The sequence below is a fragment of the Sminthopsis crassicaudata genome, chromosome 4 (genome assembly GCF_048593235.1).
Source record: "Sminthopsis crassicaudata isolate SCR6 chromosome 4, ASM4859323v1, whole genome shotgun sequence".
Lineage (NCBI taxonomy): Eukaryota > Metazoa > Chordata > Mammalia > Dasyuromorphia > Dasyuridae > Sminthopsis > Sminthopsis crassicaudata.
The window spans coordinates 327,140,891-327,159,080 of NC_133620.1; the positions used below are offsets into that span (position 1 = coordinate 327,140,891).

Here is an 18,190-nt window from a genome sequence, read left to right on the forward strand (position 1 = left end):
AAGTCATCATGTTTCTAAGGCAACCTAATAAAATGGAATACATTAATGCAAAGTCCTAAATAATATGTCAAAAATAATCTTCCATTGTCATATTCTGCCAAATATACTTGTACCTTTTTGTTTACTGTATTTTCAAAAGAATGTGGGAAAAACTAATAATGGACAGAGGATGGAAACAGCTCATATCTGAAGCTGATGCATCATTTTTCTCATAACAATCATGTCAAGGAGAGAAAAAGGAACTCCATTAACAGCTTATGTTGATGTTATTATTCACTCAAATAGTTGACTCCAAAGTAGGAAAAGTAACATGTAGTTTAGCAACTTACCAAAGATAAACCATAAAGAAGAAAAAGGATGAATAACACAAAGTATCCAGTCATGACAACAAGATGAGTAGATGTCACAAGTGCCAGAAATGTGGCCATAATAAAGATGTAGCCAGCATATAGCAATCCCCAGGAAAGCCTAAAGCAAAAACATTGTATTACTCCAAAATTCCATTTGCCAGTAAAAAATAGAATTACAGGTCTTTATCACAGTCCCCTTCTTTCCATTAAATAATTCTATATATTCTGAAGTACAAATAAATAATTTTTCTCTTGAAAATTTCCAGAAACAAACTCTACAATTTCCTTTAATAGTAGAAACATTTTTTCCTCATGACTAGCCAGAAGCTCTACTCTTTTGACCTAAGCCTGTTTTGTTAATTCTTCTGTGGTTATGTATACCTCATGTTTTCTTGTACATACTATTCATACATTGTTTATATAAGTCTATGAAAGAACACACCAATTTTCTCTTTTGATGACAATCACCGATTCAATTTTTAACTTATACTAAAAAAATATTTTCCATTCTTTCATAATTTGCTTTTTACAGAATCATAGAATCTTAAACCTGAAAAAAGGATAGGATCATCCATTTAGAGCAGGAATAAACATTAGATAAAGATCATCTGGTTTAGGAGATCTTAATCTGGATTCTTAATCTAAAAATATTTTGAGAACTGCATTTCAACATATATGGCTTCTTTCATTAATCTACATATTAATTTTCTGTTAAAAAAAAAAAAGTTAGTCTGATGCAGAACTGTTGCTAAGTGATGTGAGCAGAACCAAGAGAACATTATAGATAGGAACAAGATTATGTGATGATCAACTGTGTTGGATTTAGCTCTTTTTAACAATGAGGTGATTCAAGACAATTCCAATAGACATGTAATGGAGAATACCATTCATATCCAGACAGAGAACTATGGAGAGTAAATGTGGATCAAAGCATTTTCATCTTATTGTTATTGGGTTTTGTTTTTTTTTTTGTTTTTCTCCCTTTCTCATGTTTTTTTCCCTTTTGATCTGATTTTTTCTTGTGCAGCTTGACTGATATAGAAACATGTTTAGAAGACTTGCACATGTTTAATCTTTATCGGATTGCTTGCTGTTTTGGGAAGGAAATTGGGGAGGAGGAGAGGGAGAAAATTTTGAACACAAGATTTTACAAAATTGAATGTTTAAAAGTATGTTTGCATGTATTTGGAAGAATAAAATACTATTAAAAGAAAAAAAGTCTGAAAAAATGATTTATATAAGATTTGTCAGATTGCCAACCAAAGTGGTCCAAGACTCAAAAAAAAAAAATGATTAAGAGGTTCTAATCTCATTTTACAGTTGTCAAAAATGAATTTCCAGAAAAATAACTGACAATTTTGCTCTGTTAATTATTTTGCTGTGTATGATCCCTCATAAACTGTAAAAAGAGATGCGGTATCTCATGTTTTTCAGGGTCTCCTTTTCTTCCCATATTTGAATAAAAAGGTAACTATGACAGAGGATTCCACAGTCCTAAGAATGTCCTCCTCCCCTGTCTGACCTAATAGTTTTCTTGGATTTAGTATAATTAGCTATCCTAAAAAGATAATTCCTATAGCAAATGATACGTTTCTTTGTGTTACTAACTGCATTTTAATCAATAACTGTCTTTCTTTTTTATATAATGTGCAGATGTTGCTTATTAAATCTTTGTTTACATAATGTGTAGACATTGATTGCTAAATTATGAATGACACCTATCCCATCAACTGCTGGTGAGACATTCCACATTCTAAGTTTAATAAAAACCCATTTCTGTTTTGTTTAGCTCTGTTGGCATTAGCTAGTCAAATCGATAGGCATACTTGTGATTCAGTCAAGAAATCTGAGGTCTAAAATCTGGCTAAGGTCACACAGCAACACAGCTAAACAAAAGCCCAAGTAACTGGTGAGCTTGCCCAGTGAAGTATCTAGATCTTTCAGTAGTCTTTCTATAGCCCTATTCAAATGTCTCAAAATGATGCATAATATATTTGGCAGAGTGTGACTACAGAAGAGCATTTTAGACAGATGATCTCAGATCTTTGAAGCATCAATGGATTCCATTTTATCATGATGAGGTTTTTTTCACAATGCCATTCCAATAGGAACACATTCTCAGTTTGTTGTAAAAATCAGACACCTCTTCTGAATACTTGCTTATGCATACAAAAAGATCTGAGAAGCATTGTTAGTAGATAGAAAGAGGGACATGGAGTCCATAATAAATGGATTCAGGGGCTCCCTTTCAGGCATATTGGCTTGTAATCTTGGAGAAGTTATTTAACTCCAAGCAACTCTCTAAGACTATAGATTGTAGAGAAAGTGATGATCTGTCATGGTAAAAGTGATTTTTCACTAATCTGGCAGTTTCCTGTATGCCAACAACCTCTGTCATAGGCTAACTCTTTTCTGTAGTAATAATTTTCCTTCATGAAGAGAAAAGTCTTACGTAGACCTTTGAACATTCTTTGAACTAGCCGAGCCCAAAGCCAAATGTCAGCAGGGAATTATTCCCATTGTGATTTCACCAGGCCACAGTGTGGTCCTGACTCTTTCTCACAGACACAGATGAATGAAGCCTCTCTCTAGAGAGCTATTTTTTTCTGGAAATAAAAAGAAAAAACTTATAGGTTGTAAATCTCCCTAGAGGAAACCCTGGGGAGATAGAAAAACTCCATAAGAGGAAATATAAAGATGGGAATCAGTGAGTACTGAAGCTATCATATGTGCTTAACCTGATCCAAAAACGTTATCTATGAAAAATATTTCAGTACTATGATACATAATGTCTTGCCACTATCTTTTTAGATGTAACAATGGAACGAACACTGGTTTTGGAGTCAAGCCTGAATTCAAATTCTTCTGTCATTTGTTTCCTATGTACTGTTGAATATAGTCATTTACCCACTCTCAGTCTCAGTTTCCTTCTCTGTAAAATTGAAGAGGTAAGACTAGAGATAGCAGATGGAGCACTGGACTTAAAGCAAGGAAGACCTAAGTTCAGATCCTGCCTTAGTCGCCTAAATCCTCCATCCTCACCTATTGAAGACAGCACTGGATGTCGAATTAGAAAATCTGGGTTCAAATCCTTGGATCTGCCACTTATTCTCTTTATGATTTTGGGCAAATGGTTTAATTTCTCTGGGCCTCATGTTCCTCATCTACAAAATCAAGGAGTTAAACTCAATGACCTCTGAAGTTCCTTCCAGCTCTAAACTGGTGATCCTGGGAACTGAATTAAATTATTCCTTGGGTTCCTCTGAGTGGGAACAACTGAATCTGTTGCCTTGATAACAGGTAATGCACAGAATAAGGGCTGAATAAATGCTTGTTGCCTGCCTGCCTTCCTGCCCACTTGCTTGATGTTTTCTTATGCTATTGTAATATATCGGGAGGCACTGAATTGTTGTTTATTCTTCATTCTCAAAGAGGACCAATGACATCAAGAAAGTGTCTTCAATTGCAAGTGAATTGGATTTAAGTGAGACAGAGCAGTGCAGTCATCAATTAGCTTCAATCTCTCCTCCAAAATCATCAAAGTTCAGTGACAAGATATAAGTCAGGACAATGGGAAAATACTGGAGAAGAGACAATTAAAAGGGATGCATGACAGCTCTTGCCTCCAATGGCCTTTTCTTCTGAGATAGCAGTTAGTTTCCTAGTCTATCACTTTAATATGGACTTGCCCTTCCCATGTTTCCTAAAAATATGAAGTAAACATTACATTATTTTTATCTCAAATAAGCAGAGAAAAATTATATTATTTCTTGTCTCCAATACAAAAAAACCATTTATGAGAGCCATCTAATCCAATGGCAAATACATATGAAAAGATAACAAATAGAGCAAATTTACATTAATGACATTGTATTTTAACAATAATTTAATATAATAAACAACGATAGTATAACAATATTTTGTATTCCCATACAAGCCCACCTTCTACAGGAAGCCTTTCTCAATCTCAATTAATTCTTCCTTCCCTCTGTTGGTGATTTCCAATTTATTCTATATATAGCTCTGTCTGTATATAGCTGTTTTCAAATTTTTTTTCCCATTAGACTATGAGCTCCTTGAGAGCAGAGACCGTCTTTTACTTTTCTTTCCCCAGGACACTACTTAGCATATAGTAGGTGGATAATAAATGCATATATTGCCTGATTAGACAAAAAATATATAGTTTTATAAATATCTAGCTCCCCATACTTCATTCATTTGTTCCATTCATAAATAAATTAATTTACCAAAATGCTGAACTTTGGAGACCCATCATTGTCATCCATTCTTTAATGTTTTTTCTATCTCTTGTAATATTGAGCGATGCAAAATATATTAAAGGTGAAAAAGAAATTATGCAGAAGAAAATGAAGATCTCATTTAGGAATCCTCCTTGGGCAATAAAGGGCAAAGTCTTCATATTTATACCAGATACCGCCATGAGCATATCCATAACCGAATGATTTGTAGCAATCTAAATTTGAATGTTAACACAAATAATCATTATACTGAACAGTAGTAGATATCAAGAAATTACATAACCTTTTAATTTTTTTGTGTTTAGTAGTCACATGCGTGCTAAATTCTTTAAATATCAGGTCATTCATGTATATCATGTATATCATGTATGTATATATATATATATTTATATACACAAATTGTTTAGTTTTGGGAAGATGGGAAGAAAAAAAATTGGAACTCAAAATACTCAAAATGTCATATCAATGAATGTTAAAATTATTTTTATATATAATTGGAAAAATAAAATGCTATTTTAAAAAATCTGGCTGAGATTTCAGAGATAATCACTCCAACTCCTTCAGTTCACTGATAAGGAATACTGCCCAATGTCACAAAGGCAGTAATTGACCTACTCAAAATGAGAGGCACTAGGGTACATTGGAAAACTCATTGGTATTGAAGTAAGAGGACCTCAGATCAAATCCCACCTCTGCTATTTACTTCAGATCAAATCCCACCTCTGCTATTTACTACCTATGTGACTTTGGTCCAAGAATGAGCTTAAGGCATCTCAAAACAGGAATAATTGTTACATTTTCAATGTGAGAATTTCAGTATCAGAAACAGGCAAATACTACAAAATCAGGGCTCAAGTTATTGCTTGTTTGATGCTTTGGATTTAAGAATGTGATAGAGGAAAGGGTCAGTAATGACGATTGAACTTTAAAAACTTTAATTTTTTTTTAATTTGGTTGTTAAATATTTACTAAAGGCTTTCAGCAATTCATTTAACCTCTCTTGGCCTCAGTTTCTTCAACTTTAAAATGAAATAGGTGAACTAAGTCTTTTCCAACTCTAAATCTAATATCAGGAACCAGTCCCTCTGACTCCAAAACTTTCTATTTAGCATAGACTTCTACTGTATCACTAGAACATTAAATGATAGCATAGCATGCAAAGTGCTAGATCTGGGGTCAGGAATGTGATTTCAAATGCGACTTTGATCACATACTAGCTCTGTGATTTCAAGAAAATCACTTATCTCACTTGTAAAATGAAGATAATAGTATTACTGATCCCTCAAGGTTGTTGTAAGGATCAGATGAGATAAGAATTGGAAAGCCCTTAGCACACAGTGTCTGGCACATATTAGGTGCTATATAATACTAGTTAACTTATTAATCTTACTATGCCAAAAATTGGCATTTCTGATATTAATACACATTAATCATTAAGTTCTTTTAATTATGCACTTACTTCGATTATAGCAGCATTAATGGCAGCTTGAAAAGCAACAAAACCTCTTTCCCAGTAGCTTGTAAGGGAACATGTGATTTCTCCAAACATCTCAAAACAGTGCGCTTTAAAAGGAAGAAAAGCACAGTTGTTAGAGGGAGTGATTCAAAAGTATATGTATAGATATATATAGATATAGATATCTATATATCTATATATACAAAAAGTTATCTCAAAGCCTATGATACAGAGACAAGAATTTTCTCTAAGTTAAACACTAGAAATAGCACAGAAATTCCTTTTATTGATTATATGCATTGCTTATATGTAAAAGAGCATTTGGTTACATGGGTTGGTGGGAGATGATGAATAATGATAATGACTCAAAAAAAAGTAGAAAAGAGAAGAAAAAATTGAGATTAGAACAGAATGGAATACAGAAGGAGACAGACAGGTAGGTCATTTTTGTTACTATTAAATTAAACATACACTTTAAAAACATCTTTAATTTCAATCCCTTTTTCTGTTATTTTTTGCATATTGGAAGGTTCTCATTTGTTGATATGGTACGTTCCTAATGAAAAAGAAAATGCAAAAAAATTATAGTGTTTAAAAAGCAAAACATGAATTTAGGAAAAAAGAGTTCTCTTTCATCCAGTTCTTCATTAAATTTCACTGTGGTAGAGAGATTTTTTTTGGAAAAACAAGAAGCATCATATTTGAGTTAATGCATGAAATAAATATTATACTTCCTTGCTAATATGATTGTTTCTATCATCTCATTTATAATACATAATATACTGTCACAAAAAAAAGAATAAGTATGATTTTGTAATGAAAAAGTTACCTGAATGGTCTAAATGTTCCTTCATAACAGGCGTCCTATATCCCCAACTAAACTTCAACTCATAGGAGAAATTATTCATAAAGATGATTCCCACCATTTCAGAATAATTTTTTGGAATTATTGCATCCATTGCTTCTTTATTTGGCACTGCAATGATTTTTCTTCCTGACATTTGTAAGAAAAAAAAACCATATAAAATTCTTGCTTCAATGGTACAACATTGTAATCAATTGCTTTAAGTAAAACTCTTTATTAGAACAAAATAAGTTAAACAGTGAATAAACTGAAAATAAGGTTCAGACTCTAAATTTCTAGGACTGGTAAGAGTAAATAGAAAATAGATATTTAAAATTCAGTTGACTGATCTTATGAACCAACTTTGGTCACATAGATACACCAATCTAATTTAGCTTTGCACAAAATAATTGAGCGTATGACTCATTTAAAATAACAATAACATTAAAAGTCCTATATTTTCCAGGCACCTTAATACATTTCTCAACAATCCCCATATTGTAAAAATATCAAATTTGCACCATGTGCACAGTACTGGTACACAGTACCAGTACTAATATCACTAAGTTGTTTGTTTTCTAAGAATCTTTTAATCCAATATAATTGTTTTCAATACCACAATCAGGATGGAACCATATGAATGACTTATTCAGCTGGAATTTGGACTTCAGCCAGCCAACTCATAAAGTTGATGAAAGTTATAGTTCTGGAGAGGAAAGGGGCTTTCCTATTGGGAGTCCCTGATAATCAAAAGGACATATGTCATACAACTTGGCATCTAGTTGGTACAGTGGCTAGAATGTAGAATGTGGAGTTAGGAAGATCTGAGCTCCAATCGAGACTTTGATAGTTACTAGTTGTGTGAGCCTGAAGCAGGTCACTAAACCTCAATGTGCCTCAGTTTCCTCATATGTAAAATTAGTTTTGTGAAAACAAAATGAGATATTGAAAAGCACTTTAAAAATCTTAAAAATTACTACTTAAAGCTATGTTTTATCATCATCATCATCATTATACAGTTACAAGAAGATATATTACAAAGACATAGGTATTTAAATTGGATCCAAGGACCAGGAATAAGCCAACATTTTTAACATGTTTTATTTGTCTATTGTAATCTATTTTAAAAACAGGTTTCAAACAGGCAGGCTGAATAGAGGATCCAAAAATTTGGAATTTGGTTCTCCCTTGTAAACTGTTCATATGGCTCATATAACTCAAAATCATTTTTCCTATACGCAAGTTCTACCAATTACTTTTCTATTCAAAAACTTGTAGTAACTTCTCAGTCCAACAAGATAAAATACAAATTCCTAATCCTAGCATTTAAAGCCCTCTAAAATCTGGCTGTCATACAACTTTCCAAATTTATTTTATTCTACTGTGTTTCTCCCCCAGCAATATATGCTTTAGCTATTCTGTGACATCAATTCTTCATCTCCTGTCTAATCATTTGGGCAAAGTGTTCAATATGAGGCAGCAAAGTGATTCAGTCAATAGAGTCTCCCATCTTCATCACCCCCCAGCTGGAGTCAGGAGGACCTGAATTCAAATCTGACCACAGATACTTACTAATTCCGTGACCCTGGACAAGTCATTTAACCTGTTTGCAGCAGATTTTTCATTAAACAGGGATAATAATTGTTCCTTCCTCTGGAAGTTATTGCAAGGATCAAATGAGTTTAGCAGGAGCTCTTTATAAATGCTTACTCTAAATGTTTTCTCCCTTGTCCCTATCTTTCCTACATCCCACATTATTTTCACCTTTCAAAATCCTTGTCTTCTTACATGGTTTATCTTTGATATAGTCTTCTTTATGAAACACTAAATCAAATTCCCTTCCCTGTATTAGTACTCTCTTTCTCTTTAATTTTATTTTGTGTATATTCCTAATGTACAGAACTGACCATGCCAGCCCTTAACTGTCAGCCATAATTCCAATGGTTTCCTTTTATCTCCAGGATCACCAGGATATATTTGTCTTTTAAAGACCTTTACAAACTGACCCATTCCCATATTTCTGGTCTTGTTATATTTTACTCCTTCCCCTCCTGCCCCCTCACTACTGCCATAATTGCTGATAATATGGAACTTTGATAATTTTTTAAAAACCTCAGAACACTTTAATTGAAACATCCAAAATCAACCATGTTTTCTTGCCTTCACTTATATGTGAAGAATATGCGATTTGGGGGGAATTCCTGGTGTAGCAAATCCCTCTGCAATTGCAAATCACAACCTTTATATGAGGATAACTTAACAGCATATAGCACAATGCCTGGCTCATAATAAGTGTTTAACAACTGCTTGTTGACTTAGTAGGTGAATCCTATAGCATTGTTTAAGGCACATAAGGTCAAGTTATTTGCTTAAAATCTCACAACTAATTGTCACAAGTAGGGTAGGAACCTATGCCATGCTAAAATTCTGTCACATTTGGCCCTTCCTTTCCTCTCAAACCATACCCACTCTTAATTCAGAGACTCCTCATTTTTCATAAGAACTATATAAATGCCTCCTAAATGGTCTTTCACAATCCAGTCTCTCCTCTAAGTTACTAACAAACAGGTGCCAAAATAATATACCTAAAAGAAAGGGATGATTGCATCAGTCCTCTGCTCAAAAAAGTTTAGCGATTCCCTACTACCTAAAACACAAATTCTTCTTCTTCATTCATAGATTGGTTTCAGTTTAAATTTTCTAGACTTAGCCTTCCTTATATACTTTCTGGAATAGCCAAACTGGCCTATATAGTATGTTCTTCTTCTCATCTCCAAGTCTTCACACAAATTGTCCCTCACATATGGAATGCTCTTTCCTCACCTCTGCTTTTTTTTTTAAACCTAACTTCCTTCAAAGTTCATATCAAAGGCCTTTTCTTACAAGAGAAGTTTCCTGATTCTTCAATTCTCAATGTAACCAATACCACCAATGATGTCACTTTGTATTTCTTTTGTTTATTTCATGCATTGTATTTACTCTTTTGTCCCTATCCACTAGCTTCTATACCCACCCTCTTCCCCAATTTGTATTCATTCTCAAGAGTATCTCCGAAGGAGGTAACTACTTTGAGTCATGGGGTTCCATGTTGATGCATCCAACTAAAAGTCTTGCTCACAATTACCAATATGTATGTTTTCCATTAACAGTCAATACAATTAGCTCAAAACATAGAAAAAACTTAAGCACAAAGCATTCATGGATCATATTCCACAGACATCTCTGGACCAAACTGACCTTATCTGCTTGACTACATCTTTTAAGGGCATGGTCAATCATTGTTCACCAATAACTTACTTCCTTTGGACTCAATTAGGAAAAGGAGTAAAAGAATCGGGGCAGCTAGGTGGCGCAGTGGATAGAGAACCAGCTCTGGAGTCAGGAGGACTTGAGTTCAAATGTGACCTCAGACACTTAATACTTCCTATCTGTGTGACTCTAGGCAAATCACTTATCCCCAATTGTCTCAGAAAAAAAAAAAAAAATTAAAAGATAAAGGAATGCTGATACCTTGTTAATAATACATTCACATTCATTCTCTCTGTATTAAGGGGTCATATATCAACTGAGAATAGGGAGAAACCAAGTTTTCCATCCATATAATATTTTATTTTTAAAAGTTTCTATTTTGTCTAAGAAATACCAGGATATAGTATGGTGCCTGGCATATAATAAGTATTTCTTAAAGAATTGATTAATTGGGGGGCAGCTAGGTGGCGCAGTGGATAGAGCACCAGCCCTGAATTCAGGAGGACCCGAGTTCAAATCTGGCCTCAGACACTTAACACTTCCTAGTTGTGTGACCCTGGGCAAGTCACTTAACCCCAGCCTTAAAAAAAAAAAAAAAAAAAAAAAAAAAAAATTGATTAATTGAAACAAATTGAGCACTGGACTTTTAATAATTTGGATATCACTAAACTGAAAGGAAAAAACACTCATTGTTAGAGGCAAATATGATGCAATTTTTATTATTATCTAAACTAGGGATTCTTCATCTGAGTTTTGTGAACTTTTTTTTTAAATTTTAATAACTACATAACCAATATAATTGATTCCCTTTGTAATCCTATATATTTTTATTTTATATATTTAAAAACATTATTATGAGAAGGGGTGAATAAGGTTCACAAGATTCTCAAAGGGGTCCCTGCCACAGAAAAAATATTAAAATCCTTTAATTTAGATGCTTTATATATATATATGTGAAAAAATGTATATGTATATATATTTATATGTAAATACATACATACATACAAAATCTGTGTAACAAATGGTCTAATGATATATTTACAATCACAGGTGTCACTTGATAAAATGCAAGAATGTTACATTTATTCAAAAAGAAGACAAAATATAAAAGGATTGGGGGTAAGAAGATAGGGTAGTACTAGATTGTACTAGAAAATGTTCTCGTGTAAGAAATTACAGGAAACAAAGATGGGAAAATATGGTGGAGAACATTAGTACAACGTTAAACAGAAGAAAAAATAAAAGCAATATTATCATTGGAAGATATTGAAAACCACCTGGAGAAAAGAGGAGATAGATGATGAGTTTGGGAAATAGATCATAAAACTGGCAGGGGGCAGTGAGGAGAGATGTTATTAGTAGCAACAGGGGACTTCAATTATCCAAACATCTGAAGAATCATCCTCTCTGCCAAAAGTAGAGCAGCTGATATATTTAGTGACTCCACTTGAGACAGCTGATATTCTAGCTTCCTTCACTTCCTCTCTCCTCATTCTCCTCTAGATCTATACATTCTAGATTTTGATCCAATCATACAACTTAAATTGCTTTCTCCAGAGTTACCAATGGTCTCAATTTTCAAACCTAAACTTTAATTTTAAAAGCTTAAAAGTGCAGTAAGATTTTTTTAAACACCTTATGGGTATGCATTTATATATGTTTGTGTGTGTATAATATATACAAACATATGTGTCCATATAGGTAAATACATGTATGTGTATATGTCCATATACATAAAAATACAAACGTGGTGTTCCAAAACTGTGTCTAAGTGTGTCCATCATTCTCTAGGATATCCAGGCTTACAACTTTATTGTTGTATTTGACTCATCACTCCCAGTTACCCCATATTCCTGATCTGTGGGCAAGTTCTGTCATTTTTACCTTCAGAAAATCTCTTGTATAAGCCCCCCTTCATTCTGCTAATACAATCAAAATAGGCCCTCATCATATCTCACCTATACTATTGCTATATTTTCTAACTGATTTCCCTGCCTCAAACCTTTCCCACTTCCAATCCATCTTCCACACAACAGACAAAGTGATCTTCCTAAAGTGTTGGTCTGACCACATCCCCCTGCTCCAAAAACTCCAGTAGCTCTCTATTACCTATTGGATCAAATATTTAACAATTAAAGTACTTCACAATGAGGACCCTCTTCCTTTCTAGTCAACTTGCATTTTATTATCCATGCACAATATAATCCTGTCATATTGGCTGACTTGCTGTTCCCCACACATAGCAGTGTCCCTCACATTTCCTATCCCCCTAGTGCTTGTTCTAGCTGTTCTCTATATATGGAATGACCTGCTTTCTTTTCTCTAATTCTTGGCATCTTTCCTGCTCATATAGGCATATTTCTAGCTCAAATGCTACCTTCATCAAGAGTCATTTTTTCATACTCCAGAGGCTAGTCTTTCTAAATTTAACTCCCATAGATGCTGTATATAACTTATGTGAAATGAATTATTTGCATATTATCTTTTCTACAAAGCTAAGGATAGGTAGTTTTTTTTAAAACTTTCTTTTTATTCCCAGTACTTTTCACAGTGTCTAGCACACAGTGAGTATGGAAAAAAATATTCATTGATTGATTAATTTTTTTTTATTATCTTAAAGAAGTCCACTCCAAAGAAGGTAAAGCAACTAATCAGGGGAAATTCTATTCTGGATCTGATTAAGCATGATCTGGTTGCTAATTATGGAAATTATAGGAACCTAGATGAGAATTATGGAAACCGAATATTGGAATTTGTCATTGAGAAGTAAACAGCCTGGCATAGTTGATCCCAGACTTGGAGAGAAAAAATTCCAAAGGTTCAGAAAAATGATATGTAGGGTCCCATTAACTGAAATTTGATTTAAAAAAAAATAATAACTTGGAAAGGATAAAATAAAATTCTGAAGGCAGAAAGAACAATGCTATGAGGAAAAGATATTTGAAGTAGCTGAGGTCTCCATAGAACTTATTAACCAACCTATATATGTATTTTGTTTTGTTTTTGTTTTTTTAAAACTGTGTTTTCTCTCTCTCTCCTTCTTTCTTTTCTTTTCTCTTCTCTTCTCTTCTCTTCTCTTCTCTTCTCTTCTCTTCTCTTCTCTTCTCTCTCTCTCTCTCTCTCTCTCTCTCTCTCTCTCTCTCTTGTTCTCACTCTGTTTTTTTCTCTTTCTCTTTATTTCTTTCTTTCTCTTTTTCTCTCTCTCTTTCTGTTTTTCTCTTTCTCAGTAATCTCACACCTCCAGTTGCCCAAATAAACATTTCTATCTAGGTTTATTGTTATATCAAATTCAACAAATGTGAATGTTTTTTCTCCAATCCTTTCCCTTCCAATTTCCAAATTTCTGTTTAATGTTTTATCATCTTCTTAGCAACTAAATTTATTGCCTGAGAATCATGTTTTTGATGTTTTTGTTTCTCTCATTGTGCCCTCCTGAGTCCTAGTCAGTTGCCAGTTCCACAGCTTTGTTAATCTATTATCTACTTTCCACTCATATAGTGTCCACTGAGGGAGACTCTCATTATATCCTCAACATCTCTCACCTGAATTTTTAAAAAATCTTAACTTTGGTCTCTGGTTGAAGACTTTCTCCTGAACAATCTATCCTTTACATGGCTACCAAAATCATCTTCTCAAAGCATAAATCTGATCATGTCATTCCTGTCAGTCAAAAACTTTCAGTGCTTGCCATCGGTGTGAGGATAAGATGTTAACTTCTCAACCTGGCATCTAAATCTCTTCACAATCTGACTGCAATTCACCTTCCCAGACTTAGACCTTATATTGTTCCTCTTCATACATTCTGTGCTTCAATATAGTTCATTATCTAGCAGCATCACGGACTCTATATCTTACCTTCAAGCATTCACTCACTCTTCATCTTTACTTCTCTGATTCTTTTATTTTTCTTCAAGACTTAACTAGTACCTCCATATTCTCTGTGAAGCCCTTCCTTGATTGCCCTTAGTTGTCTTCTTGACAACTTTCCTGTTGAAATCACCTTGTTTTTATTAATGGGTACATTTTGTAACCATATTCCTAGGTAATGTGTATGTTTTTTGAGCAAAGGCAAGTGATTTTTGTTGTTTGTTTTTGTATCTCCAGTTCCTAGCATAGTGCCTTGTACCTGGTATATACTTAATATTTGTTGAATGGAATTGAAAAAAAAAAATTGAACAATAATATTAGATATCACCCTCAGATTGGTAGACAACACACCTTTCATGAAGGGCGCAGTTGCCATTTTATCCATGATCTTCTGGGTTGTATTGGATATCGGTGTGTAAGCAACCACTAAGTCAGAGTCATTAAATTTATCTACTCGACCCAGGGGCATTGGCGAGGCTTCAGGAAAGTGATTAACTTGATTATAGTTTGAAAAGAGGAACAAATACAATAATAGAAGCAATGAGATGAGCCATTCCTACAAAGCAAAAGGGAAATATTTTTTAATTGATTGTGGTTGACAAAAAAATGGAACATTTTTAATAAAGATCTTTTTTCAGTGGATCCCAACCTTTATAGAGGATAAGTGCTTTTTTAAATTTAAAAAATTGTAGGAGTCCATTTCCCTCTCACCACCAGCAGTGATCTCATAGATTTAGAAATGGAAAATACCTCATAAGTAATCTTGTCCAACTTCCTTATTTTAATAATAGTGATACCTAGACAGCTAACCAACTTACTAAGGTCATATAAGAAGTAAGTAACAGAGAGAGGATTTAAACCAACATTTCTACCATATGGCATCACCTTTTATTTATTGTACTATGCAATGATTAAAAAAAAAATGATGAGGAAAAGCTAAGTTATGTTAACTTATAAGAACACTTTTGTAGTCAAGCTTTGAGACAAAGAAACTCTCACCCTTATACTATCCTTCCTTGGAAAAGAAGGAGTTGTGGGAAAAGGAGATATGAGAGGTTGGAAAAACCGGAAAACCTTTTGAAAAAGAAGCATGGAAGTAGGGAGCATGCTGAGAGACGACATCATGGTCTACTAGATTTGGACAAATCCTATATTTCAACAGGAGTCCCAATTCAATGGAAAATACTTGAGTCATGGCCTCTAGGGAACTCTTCTATATCTAAGCAAAAATAGTTCCTCTCTCTTCCAGCAAGTTAAGTTGCTAATTTGTCATTTTTAAACTATTATTTGAATTTAAATATGCAATATCTACTATAAAATTCAGTTGTCCCTCTGAAATGCTAAAATCCTTGTGCATGTTACTTAATGATTGCAAATAAAAAGAGGTTAAGAGAGAAAGTTTTCTTTATTCTTGGAACAAGAAAAAAATGGTCATCAGGAGTTGATCTAAGGACTAAAGCAATTGGGCTAAAAGTAGGAAAGATTTATTAAACTGTTCAAGGCTGACATATGAATTCAGTTTTCCACAATTGCTAGAAGTAAATCAAGAATGGGTAAAAGAGAAAACTGAAAAATGAGGCATGAGTGAGAGTATTTTCCTTTTCATATTACCAGTGGTTATTCTTGGTGATCTGGTTTTGAAAAGAAAGGCACTTGAGAGAGGAGCAAAAGGAAAGTTACAAGATGCCAGGACACTTGCAGCTTAGGTTGCTCTGACAACTAGAAAATTAGAAAATAACTATATTTGTGTGTATAGTATCACACAAGTCATTTAATGCCTTTGTGTCCCAGTCTTCCTTATGTAAGAAATAAGATTTTTGGTCAATGTTCTTTAAGGTTTCTTTCAACTCTAAATCTATGTTTTCATCATTTATTCAGTATATAGGAGACATATTTGTGTATTTGTCATATTGAGTCATGATGCATATTATCTTGAAGCAAAAAGACCAAAAAAAAGATCAAAATGATAATGATTGATAAATTTATGGATTTTTGGGTTACTTACGAACTAAATCCCTTTCCACAATCTGGCAAGCATCATCCATCAACAGGTTGGGATCCACTAATTCATTCAACTCACTAATGTGCTTGACTGGATTAGACAAAAGTTAATTCTAAAAGAAATATCAATTTTGTTCTCATGGAGTACATGTTCTAAGGCAAAACATACTGACACAAATATAATATAGAAAAGTAATAAAAGATTTGGAAAAAAGGATAATATTTTTATTAGAATCAAGAAAGATATTTAATTGAAAGTGTAGCTTCCATTTGCTCTCTTTTCTTCTTTCAGCCTTTCATCAATTTTTTTGGTTCTTTATCATAGATTCTTTGATATGTATGTTCTGACCCTGTAGCAATAGACCCATTCAGGTTTTTCTGACACTGAAAATATGTTTTAATACTAGAGTCAAAATGTTTGAATTGAATCATAAACTGTTTGGGGGAAAATGCCTGTTGCTTTTGAAACATTCTACCAGCAAGTGGACTGCCGCATTTTTTTTCCTTCTTACAACCTCTTTGTTTTGGCAAGTAACAACAGAGATCTTTGACACAGTGATGAGAACTTGAAACTAAAAGGGTCCCAGGATTAGCTGTGTGCATATTTAGTCACTGTGTCTAGTCATACATAGCCCATAAATTAGAAATATTTTCTGTTTAAAACTGTATGACTTGGGGCAGCTAGATGGTACGGTAGATAGAGGATCAGCCCTAATCCAGTCTCACATTCTTAGTACTTACTAGGTGCATGACTCTAGGTAAGTAACTTAACCCCAACTGCCTTGCCAAAAAATAAAATAAAATAAACATAGAAAGTTGTGATATCTCCTACCGTGCAGATCCCCAAAATAAATATTTCTCATTTTAAAAAATGAAAATGTATGACTTTTAGAAATATTATTTTTTAAATATTGCTTTCTCAGTTTCTGCTAGTCAGTAGTGTCATGTGCCCTTTTCATTTACTATTGTCTCAAAATAATCCACTTGATAAGTTTCTCTACTATGTTTTTTGTAGGCCTGGAAGCTTTGGGCCTTTGCTAAATGGAAAATTTTAATGAAATTCTGGTGCCTGATAGATTAATAATTTGGGGAACTGCTATATCTACTCTATAAATTTTAAGTGCTTTATATTTCAGAAATTAGACTTCTTTAATTAGCAGTAGTTTAAATTATAAATATAGTCTTGTTCTAAAACATTTATAATTTGAGCACAGCTAAAATCAACAAACCAGTTTGCTCACTAGAAGCAGAGTTCTGAGCAATATACAAAAAAGGAAAAGGATACATACAACCTGAAAGGAGCACATTTTCATGCTTTTTAGATTAGTAGAAACAGATTTTGAACCATACCAAGATGCTTTCTCTTTTCATCCGCCATTTTTTAAGAAAGTTTGTATGCAGTAGGGCCTGAGTTTGCTGACACACACTTATCTGTCTCTCATTCATTTTTGCCTGTTTAGTAAGAAAGAGAGGGAAAAGAGAAAGTGAATGGAATGGAATGTGACCTTGGGGAAAAAGTTATGCCAAAAAAAGCCTAACTGAAAACAATTCCATGAGTAAATCTTTTCCTGGAAGAGAATATTAGTTCTTTATCTGTTGTAAAACATCTTTCACAACCTCAAAAAAGAGAGGCAGAACTTTTCTAAATGATTCCTAGATAGCATTAATAATTCTCCCTCCAGGGACTTTTTATTTTTCTTGGGGGGGAGGGGAACATGGGGGGGAAGTGTTCACAATCCTTTCAACCAAGGACATTGTAATTATTTTTTTTATTGCCTACTTCCTCACTTTTATCAAAAGCCAAACAAAAACTGGAATATGCGAAATGATGCAAGTTTTTGACTAATTAAGGAAAAGAAAATAACATTGGAGGAATGAAACAGTATTTCAATGTTGTTTCTAGTCAGTGCAGTATTTGCTCTGGGAGTATGTTTTCACTGTGGGTGGAATACTAACTTTTAGAGTTCAAGTGACCATTTAGTAAATTATTACTATAGGGAATTATTAATATGGTGTATCATGAGGTCTAGAAGAGCAAATGATCCTTCCCAATTGCATATAAGCAATAGGCAAAAATATATTTAAACATTAAAATTATGAAATGAGTTAAAATAATGGTAGTTTCCCATTTTAACAAATCAGTTTCTACTTGGTAATTCTTTGC

General features: G+C 33.5%; 1 protein-coding gene across 5 annotated transcripts in view; it reads right to left on the reverse strand.

Moving 5' to 3' along the window:
- The window catches only part of LOC141538799 (ATP-binding cassette sub-family A member 10-like), a 118,606-nt gene that overhangs the window by 80,108 nt on the left and 20,308 nt on the right, over positions 1-18,190 (reverse strand). For 4 of the 5 annotated variants that reach the window (XM_074260617.1, XM_074260616.1, XM_074260619.1 and 1 more), the window contains 6 exons: positions 17,377-17,478; positions 14,377-14,581; positions 6,895-7,059; positions 6,069-6,172; positions 4,598-4,824; positions 330-468 (listed from right to left, as the gene is read on the reverse strand). In XM_074260617.1, coding sequence (XP_074116718.1) covers positions 330-468; positions 4,598-4,824; positions 6,069-6,172; positions 6,895-7,059; positions 14,377-14,581; positions 17,377-17,472 — 936 coding nt within the window. In that variant the 5' untranslated portion in view covers positions 17,473-17,478. Of the gene's footprint in view, positions 1-329; positions 469-4,597; positions 4,825-6,068; positions 6,173-6,894; positions 7,060-14,376; positions 14,582-17,376; positions 17,479-18,190 lie in introns of those variants that run through there. The other variant, XM_074260620.1, reaches the window with a different exon arrangement.